The sequence below is a fragment of the Castanea sativa genome, chromosome 2 (genome assembly GCF_040712315.1).
Source record: "Castanea sativa cultivar Marrone di Chiusa Pesio chromosome 2, ASM4071231v1".
In the NCBI taxonomy this organism is placed as follows: domain Eukaryota; kingdom Viridiplantae; phylum Streptophyta; class Magnoliopsida; order Fagales; family Fagaceae; genus Castanea; species Castanea sativa.
In genome coordinates, this window is record NC_134014.1 from 22,933,701 (window position 1) to 22,947,243 (window position 13,543).

The 13,543-nt window shown below is 37.3% G+C and overlaps 2 protein-coding genes across 2 annotated transcripts; one reads left to right on the top strand and one right to left on the bottom strand.

Annotated features, from left to right (window-relative positions):
* Positions 1-1,138: 1,138 nt before the first annotated feature.
* On the top strand, positions 1,139-4,486 carry LOC142625081 (uncharacterized). Its single transcript, XM_075798789.1, has 7 exons — positions 1,139-1,217; positions 1,325-1,495; positions 1,760-1,806; positions 2,046-2,525; positions 2,704-3,381; positions 3,479-3,776; positions 4,173-4,486. Exons 1-7 carry the CDS (start codon positions 1,139-1,141, stop codon positions 4,484-4,486), a joined length of 2,067 nt encoding a protein of 688 aa, XP_075654904.1.
* Positions 4,487-5,357: 871 nt separating this feature from the next.
* LOC142625082 (F-box protein At2g05970-like) lies at positions 5,358-12,304 on the bottom strand. Its single transcript, XM_075798790.1, has 2 exons — positions 12,118-12,304; positions 5,358-6,466 (listed from the first exon to the last, which is right to left on the bottom strand). Exons 1-2 carry the CDS (start codon positions 12,302-12,304, stop codon positions 5,358-5,360), a joined length of 1,296 nt encoding a protein of 431 aa, XP_075654905.1.
* Positions 12,305-13,543: the final 1,239 nt, after the last annotated feature.

Here is a 13,543-nt window from a genome sequence, read left to right on the forward strand (position 1 = left end):
AGCTAGAGTCTTATTAGTCCCTTTAGTCCTATCCCAAGTCACATACTTAAGCCCAATTAAGCTAGCCCAAAAGGCTAACTCAATTAGATAATCAGTTATTTATTTAGTAAGAGTTATTAAAAAAGTAATTGCAAAGATATGATTATAAGAAGAGAAAATAGTTACCGTAGAGGGTTTCTCTGACCTAGGTCTTCTGGTGGCGCTAGAAACCTTGGTTTGTAGAATTTCGTTTCCTACTTTGTAGGAATCTTGTTCCCTCACGTAACTTGTTGCGTTGAGGGCTAGGTTTTTCAAGTTTCTATAAGGGGTGCACTAATCTACGATGGAGAACCTTGCATAGGCCTGGACTCACTTATCGTTATCTGAGAATAAGGGAGAAGTCTTCAACTTCGAAAACCAAGTATGTAGGAAAGAATACATGCTGGCGGCTAAATTCTTCACGAAACGTGCCCTGAACATTGAGGTCGTTGCTTGAACTCTAAAATCGTTGTGACGTACTAAGCAGGACTTTGAAATTCAAGACATGGGCAACCATATTTTGTTGTTCATTTTTTAGAATGAAGTTGATGCTAACCGAGTGTTGTTGGGGGAACCATGGAGCTTCGACAAGTATTTGGTTGTCTTGCGACGATATGAGGATGATAGTTCTTTGAAGAGGCTTCAATTTGATACTGTGAAGTTTTGGGTCCAAGTCCATGATATACCTGTTTGACGTATGGTCACAGAAACGGCAGAAAACCTGTGCAAGGCTGTGGGGAAAGTAATTCATTCTTATGATAGGTCTGAGACAGAGTGTGGCAATTTTATGTGAGTTAGGGTAGAGATAGATGTTCACAAGCCATTATGTAGAGGTAGGAAGGTTCGCTTCAGTTCGGACAGGGAGGGATGGGTGTCGTTTCATTATGAATGTTTACCTATATTTTGTCATTGGTGTGGAGTCTTGAATCACAATTCTAAGGAGTATGATCTGTGGCTTTAAAGTAAAGGAGAATTGAGAGCAGAGAATCAAGAATATGGCTTATGGTTAAAGGCTGACCCTCCAAGTTTGCTTTAGAAAAAAGTGGTAAGAGTGTGTGGTATAGGGGCTCTTGTTGCAACTTCAGGTCGAGGGCTAGTTTTTTCGAGTGAGACACCAATTATGAACAAAGAAGTAGAGTTGCCTAGCCATGCTGATGTGCAACTAGGTGAAGAGAGGGCATCTGAGACAAGCTTGGAAGGTGAGTGTGGGATGGGGACGAGTCTTCCATTAAAGGGTACAGTATCAGATATATTGAGGGATGAGATGTTTTCCAAAATCATTTAAAGGAAATTGACATGGAGTTAGAGGGACACATGCACCCTACTAAGGGAATACATGAATTATCTTCTCTAGAAGTGAGTAAGGCCAATGGCCAAGGGGTTAGAATGATTATGGTGGAGGAGTCAACCTTGGCAGAGACAAATTCTAATGTGGTGGATTTTTCAGTTCAAGCTGAGGTGGAGTTGCCTAGGATAGGTACACACATGAATAAGGAGGATGTGAGTCACTTTAGTCAAACAGGTTTGGAGGCACAGGACCAGCATGGGACCGAATCATTTTTTGTGGGCTTGGGCCAGCCAATTAGTGGGCTGGAAAATGCTACTTGTGTAGGACTGAATACTAGAACATGGAAGAGACTTCAGCACTAGCCTATGCATATGGGTGTAGTAGATTTTAAAGATGCTGAGGTGGGTACTAAACATAAACATAAGCCATAATTCTGTATTTTTGAGTCCACAGAGAACCCAGAGGTGAAGAAAAGGCGGGGAGATGATGAAGTTCTTGAGGTGAGTGCTCTTTTGAAAAATGAATTTCGATCGGCGGTGGCTATAAGGCAACACCGCCGGAAGTAATGAGTACTCTTAGTTGGAACTGTTGGGGGCTTGGGAACCACCACACAGTTTAGGCTCTCTAAAGCATAGTTGGAAAAGAAGCTTCCAACTTAGTTTTCCTCATGGAGACTACGATTCCGAGGAAAAGACAACACAAGATGAAGGAAATTCAAAATTCAATTGGTTTTACCCAGGGATTAATTGTTCCAAGTGAGGGTAGAAGTGGGGGTCTAGCTCTTCTTTGGAAACAAGAGACTTTTGTTAACATCAAGGGTTATTCAAAATGGTACATTGATGCTGAGGTTGTGTGTAGTATTGTGCAAAGGTGTTGGCGCTTTACTGGCTTTTATGGCCAATTGGATACTAGTAAAAGGGAAGAAACTTGGCAAATTTTAGAAGCTTTTGGACGTCACAATACGTTGCCATGGCTGTGTATCAGTGATTATAATGAAATTCTCAGAAATTCTGAAAAATTGGGAGGGCAGCTTAGACTGAAACAACAAATGGATAGATTCCGTGAGGTTGTGGATTTTTGCCGATTTAGGGACTTGGGGTACTCGGGTCCTAGATATACTTGGTCTAGACACTTTGAGAATGGAGATAGTGTATGGGCTCGATTGGATTGTGCACTGGCTAATGAAGAGTGGATGCGAAAGTTTGCTAATGTGAAGGTGGTTCGTATTTCTACAATAGAGTCTAATCATTGCATGCTTTGTCTTCAATGGGGTCATGACACTAGAAGCAGAATGAGACAAGGGAAGTTGTTTCGTTTTGAGGCCATGTGGCTTCGGGACCCTCATTGTCTAGATGTGGTTAATAAAGCTTGGGAGTATGGGTTATCATTCTCAACAGGCTTTCCGATCCAAAATTGCCTCCAGTCATACAAGGAGGCTTTACAACGTTGATAAGGTAGAATTTGGCCATGTGGGGCGCTGGATTTCAGCCTTACGAACCACTCTTCAAAGGCTTGAGCTGCAACCTGATCAACATAGTGAGGAAATTAGAAGTGTGAGGAAGGAATTGAATTCGTGGCTTAACACCGAGGAGGTCATGTGGCACCAACGTTCTAGAAATATGTATTTGGTAGCTGGTGACCGAAATACTCGCTTTTTTCATGTCAAAGCTTCCAATAGAAATCTAAAAAATTTGATTGAAGGTATGGAGGACGGCTCTGGTATTTGGCAGACATCCCTGGAGGCAATTGAACGCATTGTCATAGACTATTTTTCTTCGCTTTTCACCACTTCCAACCCGTCTAATATTGAGAGAGTTATTGAGACTGTTCAAGCCGTGGTTGCTGAACCCATGAATTGTTTGTTAGGTCAAGACTTTCAAGCAATGGAAGTGCAACAAGCGCTAAAACAAATGCACCCAACAACGGCTCTAGATCCTGATGGTATGCCTCATCTCTTTTGTCAAAAATTTTCGTCTCTTTCTGGTGATTGTGTTACACATGTAGTTTTGAATTCTTTGAATCATAGGATAACTCCTCCGGATTTTAATGACACCCACATTGTCCTTATACCAAAGGTTAAAAATCCTCGTTAAGATAACTGAGTATAGACCTATAAGCCTTTGTAATGTCATTTATAAACTTGCTTCTAAAACTGTGGCTAATATGCTTAAGACCGTCTTGTCTGGCATTGTCAGTGAAAACCAAAGTGCTTTAACTAAGGGTCAATTCATAACTGATAATATCCTTGTTACTTATGAGACTATGCACTATATCAGTAAGAAAAGAACTGGGAAAATTGGGGAGATGACCTTGAAATTAGATATGAGTAAGGTGTATGATAGGGTGGAGTGGGCTTGTTTGAAGGGTATAATGGAAAAGCTTGGTATACATAGGAAAATGGTGGAGGTTGTAATGAGATGTGTTTACACTGTTACTTATTCTGTTCGAATTAATGGGAAACCTACAGGGCGTATTATTCCTTCTAGGGGTTTTGTCAAGGGGACCCTCTTTCTCCTTTTCTATTTTTACTTTGTGCAGAAGACTTATTTGGTTTAATTAGACAACAGGTGGAAAGAGGTAGTCTCAAAGGAGTGGCTGTTTGTCGTGGTGCTCCTCGTATTTCTCACCTATTCTTTGCAAATGACAACCTGATCTTCTGCCAAGCTACTTTTGGAAGAGTGTGAAATATTGCAACAACTCTTCTAAGTTTATGAAGCAATGTTGGGGCAACAACTAAATAGGAGTAAAACTGCTTTATTTTTTAGCAGAAATACTCCAAGTGCAATTCAGGAGGAAATACAACTGTAGCTTGGGGTTCCAGTGATCCAGCAGCATGAAAAATATCTGGGATTACCTTCTCTGGTAGGGCGGTCTAAACGTAACACTTTTAATGATCTTAAGGATAAATTTGGAAATAAATTATCTGGTTGGATGGAAAAGCTCCTCTCAAATGCTGGCAAGGAAATTTTGATTAAGCCAGTGGCCCAAGCTATTCCATCTCATACTATGAGTTGTTTTAAGCTCCCTAATGCTTTGTGTGATGATCTTGCTAGGTTGGTGAGGCGATTTTGGTGGGGGCAGCAGGAAAACCATAAAAAAATTGGCTTGGCTAAGTTGAGACAAAATGTGGGCTCCAAAGGAGGAAGGAGGCTTGGGATTTCGAGATTTGAAGGCATTTAATATTGCTTTGTTAGCCAAGCAGAGTTGGCGACTTCAGACTTGTCCAAATTCTTTATTTCACCGGGTTTTTAAAGCTAAATATTTTCCTCATGGTGATTTTCTGAGTGCATCATTGGGGAGGAATCCGTCTTATGCATGGCGTAGCATAGTGGCGGCACAAAAGATTGTTCAAATAGGGTATTAGTGGCAGATTGGCAATGGTAATTCTGTTGGATTGTGGTTTCCCTCACTTTTTCCCACATGATGCCAAGGTGTCTGCTCTTATCAATCCAGAGACAGCCACCTGGAAGTCTGATATTATCCATGAAGTTTTCCTTCCTTTTGATGCTGAAGCTATGCTCTCCATTCCCCTTAGCCCGACACTGCCTAAAGATAGACTGATATGGGCTGTTACTCCAACAGGTCGGTTTTCTGTTAGTAGTGCTTATCAGATTACTCGCATAGTCATGGCTGATATTCAACAGGGTGAGAGTCTGTCTTCCCAGCAGTTGATTTCTTTCTGGAGGTGTATTTGGAAGCTGCCTATGCCTAATAAGATTAAGGCTTTTGCTTGGCGAGCTTGCAGAAACATTTTGCCAACTTGTATTCTCGGAAGGTGATCCCAGATAACATTTGTGAAGAATGCGGGGTAGCTGTGGAGTCCTCGGGTCATGTCTTTTGGCACTGTGCTAGAGCTAAGGAGGTGTGGTCAGCTGCTAATGTGGAGTTTGGTGCTGATTTAGGGGAGGTTAATGAATTCCTTGATTTGGCATGGTATGCTCGGAACGTGAAGCAATGATCTGTTCAGGCTTTGGCTTGTTTGTTTACTATTGCTTGGGGGATTTGGTCCAATCGGAATGAAATTAGGACAAGTGGAGCTCGTAAATCAACCTCAGTTAATGGCCGCTAGACTACGGATTATTTGGAGGAGTTTCAATTGGCAAACCATAAAATTCAGGTGCAGAAACCAGAGGTTGAAGTTGGACTGATTTTCACCCAAAAACAGAACCTGATCGTTCAAAGACTCTACCTTTTCCCATCTTTGCTCTCTCAAATTTAACTTGAAGACATAAAACAACTTTGTACTACATGAGCAAACCACAGTCTGTGTGCCGTCTTCGGTACTAAGTTCCTTAAAAGATTTTCGAATGAACCGTTCGATGAACAAGATCTCACTTGAGGTCTTCACCAGATAGATCTGCGTTGAAACACGAATGTCTCTAGAAAATTTTCGAGTACTATCAACATCTTTTAGTAGTGTCAAAGGTGGAATGGTCATGATTTCATTGAGAGAGGGACCTTGAAAATCCCATACTTTCACTGAAAGATTGTCATCCAATGCGTAAAGCTGATTATTGTGGCATATAATGTCACGGTAGACTTGATCAGCTGCATCGCTGAGGTTGGTCCATGTTGTGTCTCCATGCTTACAAAATGCAAGCCTTGACAGAAAACCATAGATCACTACCACCACAAAGTTTTTGCAACGTGATGGGTCTGCCAACAAGACAGCTTTGGTGATGAGTTTCTTCCGCAAAAATTGGATCATGATTGGATTGAATTCATTGGGAAACAATGGGAGTTCAATCTGAACTCTAGAGAAGGGATTAAAGACAAGTGGGTTGGCTTCATCGTCCAAAATCACCAACCAACCGTGAGAAGAGCCCACACACCAAGGGTCATTACCAAGTCCCTCAAACTCAAATGCATTCTCGAACTTGTAAACCTTGTTTTCTGCGAGATTAAGGAAGCAGCGAGATGTATGGTCATCTTCTTGGCCATTGGGAAGCATGAGCCATGGAGTAATATGAATGGAATGATATTGTGATTGTAATTGTGCAGCTGCGGATCTCCAAGAAGAACAAACAGCTTTGAAGGGAATAACGTCAACGAAGGAAAGCTTTTTGAGGATAAGTTCCAAGAGTTCGGTAGGGAGGTCTGACCATGAAGATGATGAGTACTTTGGTTTCCCTTTGGTCGTAGAAGATTCTTCTTCTTTTACTGCTTTCAGCCATGATCAAAATGCCTCTTTTTTTTTTTAGAGAGAGACTGAAACTTGAATCCAAGAAATTCTTGTTTTTTTCGTTGAGGACTTAAAACCCCCCACATGATATATATAATATTTGTTGCCGACTTAAAAAAAAAAAAAACAGTATTCGTTTTTTTTTTTGGTAAACAACCAGTATTCGTTAGGGTATGTGAAAACTGACTTCAAGTCGGTTTGGAGTTGAAAAAAGTCCTAGACGACTTCGGATTTGAACTTGAATCCGATATAGTGTCGGATTATCCTTGGCGATATATGTAGTGGACAAACTGTTGTCTTTTTATTTTGATTTAATTTCCCCATTTTTATAAATCCTTTTTTTTTTTAATGAGAAAAATTTAATTCCCTTTGATTGTTTATAGTGGATTAAAATTCTTATATTGTTGTGTTTTATCATGGTATTATTATTATCATTATATAAAGGGAAAAAGTCTATTTTTGGCCAATTTATTTTATTTTATTTTATTTTAATAACAGCCAATTAGTTATTCTATTAAAAACTTCTTATTTGTGGAAAATGAAATTGGTTTATTTTAATTTACAATTTTGAAGTTTTAAATAAAACTAATTAATGTCTTGGTATAATGATAAAACGCAATCAATTATAAGAGATCTTTATAAAATTCTTTTTGTGCAGTTAAATACTTAATGCTCTTTTTCTCCAAAAAAAAAATATATATGTATATGTATATGTATATATATATATATATACACACACTTAATGCTCTGTGCTAATTCAGTTTCTGAAGAATATTCGAATCATTACATGTAATATACTAAGTACATGCTTCAGGATCAGTTGAGTGGATTGTCACTTTAATTAGGATTTCATCTTGCAAGTTTTTTGGGGTATAAAATTAAAGTGTTTTCTGGGGGTGAACCGTGCATATTTATCTGGAAGCAGATTGAGAAGATTCCAATGAATGAGATAATGAAAGAATTGAAATCTGTTGAAAACTTATACTTATCGGCTGAGGTACTGTTTTTAGAACTTTTCTACTATGCCTTTAATTTGATATTCAAAGCCATTTCTGTGTTTTGCTTGGTCATTTCTTTTCACAGGAACTATCAATTCCTTGAAATCCTTATAGAAGTACAAAAAAATTATTGTATTGGAGGACGCTGATGATTGTACTATATTGTATGCAATCTTGCCATCAACTGGCATTGGATCACCTTTCTGCTAGAGAATTCATTATATGTACCAGTTACTTTGTTTTCCATCTTGTTTCATTGTGTTTCTTGATTATATGCAAGTAAAACTACTATTTTCTGTAGTGAAGTGCTGGTATTTATTAGTTCAAGAGAAGACTTTAGTGGTGTGATTTTGATTCTTGAATTGAATATTTTTCCCACTGGATTTCAGGAAGCTCATAAATTAATTTAAACAGAAGACAAAATTTTAAAGACAATGGCCATTCAATTTTCTGAATATCAGGTTGAGTGCAATTTCATCTTACCGGAATGTGATAGAGATTTGATAATAAATTTTACCAACTGATACATATTAGTGGCCATAGTAGCTAGTGAGCATAATTTAACGGGGCTAATTGTTCTTATCATGATGTGTATCAGGCCTGTGTTATTGTATTTATTACTACCCAAATTTATGTAGACATTGCTTCTATCTCTGTTGGCCCAAGAACTTCAGGAGGACAGGTATCAAAGTATTTCAGGTCCCTGTATTGATCTTTATGAATGTGAGAGAGAGTCCTTGAAGTTTCAATTTTCTGCCCTAACAGAAATTTAGGAGCACTTCCTGTTGTAAACCTCAGTGTAAGGCATACGGCCTACAAGGATGTCGATCAGAAGAAAATAGCAAAATGTTGATAAATACAGTAAGACATAGGCCTCACGAACTCTATGCTTAGAAAGATGAAAGGCATGATTTAGAGCTTAGACTACACACAGGCATTGACATATGTGATGGGACTGACGAAGTTAAAACATAGACGAGGAAGCCTTCACGGACGAACATGACCAGTATCCGCGTCATCAGAGAAAGAGTTAATGCCATTCAATGCTGCCAATAAAGTCTCAACCGTTACAAGACCAGCTGGACGAACCAGTAGAAACGTATTGAAACCCATAACTCCACCAGAGACGTTATCAGGGGAGTCAGTAACACCCCAACGACTATAATCCCCAAAGGTATATAAAACCCTCGCAACACCAATACAAGGTACGGAGACAACATCACAGCCTATACTAAGTTATTCTTGATATTTTGACTATCGCTTTCTTTTACACTGACTTTGCCATCAGAGGCGTTGTGGCAGGCACCACACTGGTGACCATTTGGATAAGTTCTTGCCCCTGTAGGTTCGTCAGAGTACTACCTGGAACCATCTGGACGAACTCCAGAGAGACAGACGAGATTCTGCTTCATCAGTTTGCCGGTGACCATTCGGATAAGTTCTTGCCCCTGTAGGTTCGTCAAAGTACTATCTGGAACCATCTGGACGAACTCCAGAGAGACAAACGAGATTTTGCTTCATCAATATGCATTAATGATGTAGCCTAATGGCTTTAAACAATTCCTTTTCATTCAGATGTGTCCAGTTGCGTCTCTAAAATCAGAAGATGCTGGTGAAGCCACTAGATTTTAATATTGATTTTAGATTTGGATGGGGTTTGTTTGATGTAACCGTAGGAAAGGATTGTATAACATGAAACCTTTGAAAAAGTAATATGGATTTGGAAATAAAGTTGAGGAATTTTTTAGTATATATTGATCCTTACACCTAAGGTTCTTAATTTGGAGGAAAAAAAAAAGTTGAAAATTCTGATGAGCCAGAGAGGAACATAGTAGACAAAAATAATTAAAAAAAAAACAAATAAATCTAGATCAACTCACTTACGAATTTGTACATCATCAATAACAAAGAACTGATGTGTAAAAAGAGTTCATGATCTATTCATCGAATTATAAATCAACATATTTGTCCATTATTTCTATTTTTCTATATATTCATCAAGGATAAACTTTGAAAGTTGATCTTTATTATTACATTCGAGTGTTAGCTAAGACGTATTTTTGTATATATAATTGGACCATCATGTTAGTAGTTTACCGTGTTTCTATTTTCATCTGCTTCAGTCTAGCATTATTCCTCTTATTTTTTGTAAAATAATTTTTATCTTTAACATTATTCCTCTTTAAATTCCCACCATTGTATTAAAATAAATGGTTAAGATGTTCTTTTTTAAAAGATGGATAAGATGTTGTCACATCATCAATTGACAAATAAATTCCTAAATGAATCTTTCTTTATATATAATATATAAAATAAAAAATAAAAAACTACATATTTTAAAGATTTAACTAATAAGATTACTTGTGTTTTATGTTCTTAACATACATATCAAATTTTATGTCAATCAAATATTAATTACTATTGGATACATAAACTTATTTTTATACAAGCATTTTAGACTACAAAAACTTGAAATTTAAATATTTGATTGATGACATAGTTAATGATTTTTTTTTTTCGAAAGTTTTGCAAGCATTAAAAATATAAGAAAAAAAAAGTGATCCAATGGTAGAATTGTTAAAATCCACATCTATTAAAAAGATATTGAATGTAGTTGTAGCCATTGGTTACAACCAAATTTGTAGCCAAACTTTGTCTTAATTTTAGTTAAATAACTTTTTTAATGAATCATATTACTTATTTAAATAATACACATTGATAGCTTTATAAATCGCCACAAATATTCCTAAATACTAGTTTGCAACTAATATATATAAAGAACTCTATACTGTAGTTGTGGGAAGTCCAAGGACCGAGGAGGGAGAAAAACGGCATTTCCACCAGTTCATTTATAAGCATCTCTGACCCGAGAAGAGGATAGGAAAGATGCATAGCGTCACACAAGCGCCCGAGAAGAAAAAACAATCTTCTAGGAGAGGGCCAAGACAGTGGAGAGATATTTCCTGAAAAAGGTTACTTATCACATTTGCATTGAATACATGTCAACAATCTTATCAACTACATTGATGAAGAAATGACACCTGAACAATAGATTCACAACTAAGCATCCTCTTCTACCACCTTCATCAAAACTTGGAAGGGACAAGTGTCCAAAGGAAAGCCTAGATGTATACAAGTGGAGGGCCAAGATGAAAAGAAAAAAGAGTATATAAAGAAATAGAATCTCTTAAATGAAGGGATTCAGAATTTTTGAAGAAAGCATAATTAAGAAGATAGGAATGAACATAATGTAAAGGTGTGGAAGGAAGAACTTGTATAAATTTTATACAAGAACACATCCTCGTGCATGCCCAAAGGCTGCATTAACCTTAGATTACTCTTTGGAATCATTCCACTTTATTTACCTTCGGATCCTCAGCCTTAATCTTAGACTTAATTCCAAGCCCACTTAAGTCAATTTCCCACTCTCCATACAAATTATATTGTTTTGGGCTTAACCTAAGGGAAGGGACTCCCTTATTCTCAGTGGACTTGGGCCATAAAAATTTCAACACTTACAGTAGTATACTCTATAAACTCTTGAGAATCTAAATCTTAAATATTGTTAGTCTCCTTCTCAAAATATATATATTGTTAGTCACCAATTTTTGTTTATGAATATTTTTATGAAATTCTACTAGAGAATCACAGATTTACCTTCTTCTTCTTTTTTTCTTTCTTTTTCTTTCCTTGAGTAAATCAAATATTGATCTATGGGTAAATATTGATGGGCTAGAATTTATATCATAGCATATGATCTACAAAAAATAGAAAACAAAAACCTTATTCAGAAAATCAAAAAATAAAACCATACATAACATTTTTTTACCCAAAACTGTCCACAAGAATTAAAGCTCTATTAGAGCATTAGAACAACACCCCCCCCCCCCCCAAAAAAAAGCTACAAAAAGAGGTCATTATTCAGGAGGACAGTTGTAAAAAATTTTACAATTCAGCTATACTAAGTTACAATAACATCTTATAAGTAAGATATTACTATAGTAAGTTGGTATTTTTTTAATTGTTTTTTATTTTCTTTCTCCTTTTTTTATTAATATTTCTTATTCTTCTTCTCTCTCCTCCTTCTTCAAGTTGTGATATATTATTTTATTGTGTAGATATATTATTTTAATGTGTTATATGTAAAAATTAAATCTAAAACGTTGGATGTATTGTAAAGTGAGATAGTATAATAAATAAAATAGTTTTTTAGATAATAAAATATAACATTTTTTGCAATCCCAGATGCTAATACTCTTAGTATATATGTTAGACTAGTCCATTAGCCTTAATTCCATTGTACTTTTGTTCCCGTAATACACTCATATATATGGCTTGTACTTCACACATAGTGTCCTATATAAAGGCTCTCTCTTGTACAATGAAGTACACAATAATATATACATATTACTCTCTCTCTCTCTCTCTCTCTCTCTCTCAATATGGTATCAGTAATGCCTAAAACAATAGACCATCAAAAGCATGTCATCGTTGTCAAACCCACAGCTATTGGAACTCTCAAATTCAGTCCTTTCGTTCATCACCTTGACGAATCACACCCATGACTTGATAAATTGGACAATCACAATAAAAACCCAATCATAAACATCCCAATTTGTTGTTGCACACACCACACGCGATACTAAAACTTTCAGGCTTTCGAAACACGTACCCACACATTGGCAAGATCTCACACCACTTCCACACGCCATTACGCACCAGACACATGGTAGCTAGATGTACTTCACCACATGACAACCTCTCTATTTGCCACATAAGCCCTAGTGCCACATTAGCATAGTAGACATTCAGTGCCATGTTAGTATGCCACATCATCAAGCCATGTTAGTGCCACACATCATCAAGCCACATCATCGCTTCAACCACATCAACAAATCCAACTTGGGTTTAGCCCGTTGACCATTGACCAAAATATTTGGCCATAATGTTTCCAAAACTCTATGATCCGTTTGGTACATGTGTTTAAACACATGTTTTCAGTTTTTAAACAATATTACACGTATTTCTATATATTTTTTCACCCACACGTATTTTTAAAAAATACAAACAACATTGTTCTACCAAACGCCCCCTAGTTTCCAAAATATAAGAGGCCCATTCCAAAATATAGTAGGCCCATTATACTATTATATTTGCCCTACGCTCATATTGCCTGGCTCTCTCTCGAACTATGAAACACGTTATTCTCCCTCTCTCTCTCAACAAGCTCAAACTGCTAGGAGGGTTTCTCTACGTGAGAAGGGCTGGAGGTTTCCAACCTTCTAGGCAGTAGAATTACATTGCCTCCTCTACGAGAAGGAAATCTTGTTTCCTCTAGTAGCAAGACTTTTGGTAGGGCTTGGTGGGTTTTTATTTTTTTCGTGGGGTTAGGGAAACAGTTGAGTGTGTAAGAGATGGAAGATATCAATCGAGAATGGAATAAACTTACGTTATCTGAGAGAGAAGAAAAAGATATTGATCATTTAGGCAAACAGAAACCAGAACGAGAATATATCTTGGCAGCCAAATTCCTGAGTAGAAGAGTGCTGAATATTGAAAATGTGTCAAGAGCTTTCAGGCCACTATGGAGAACACGAAAGGGTTTTCGGATAAGAAAAGCAGGAGAGCATACACTGCTTTTTGTATTTGACTCCGAGAATGATGCAGAGAATGTGGTAATGTGTGAACCATGGAGCTTCGACAACCATTTGGTCCTGTTTCAGCGCTATGATGATGATATACCACTCAATAATCTGAAGTTCAACACAGCAACATTCTGGGTTCAGATTCATAACTTGCCAGTGCGTTATATGAACTATGAGGTAGCAGAGGGAATTGGAGAAACTCTAGGCACAGTGGTTAAATTGGAAGACAAGACAAAGATGGAGGGAGGAAGTTTCATGAGAGTAAGAGTGGTCATTGACATCTCACAACCGTTGTGCAGATGTAGAAAAATCAGACTAAGTGAAAGCAGTGTTTGGTGGGTATCTTTGAAGTATGAAAGATTACGCAGTATCTGTTATTGGTGTGGTCTTGTTTCCCATGAAGATAAAGATT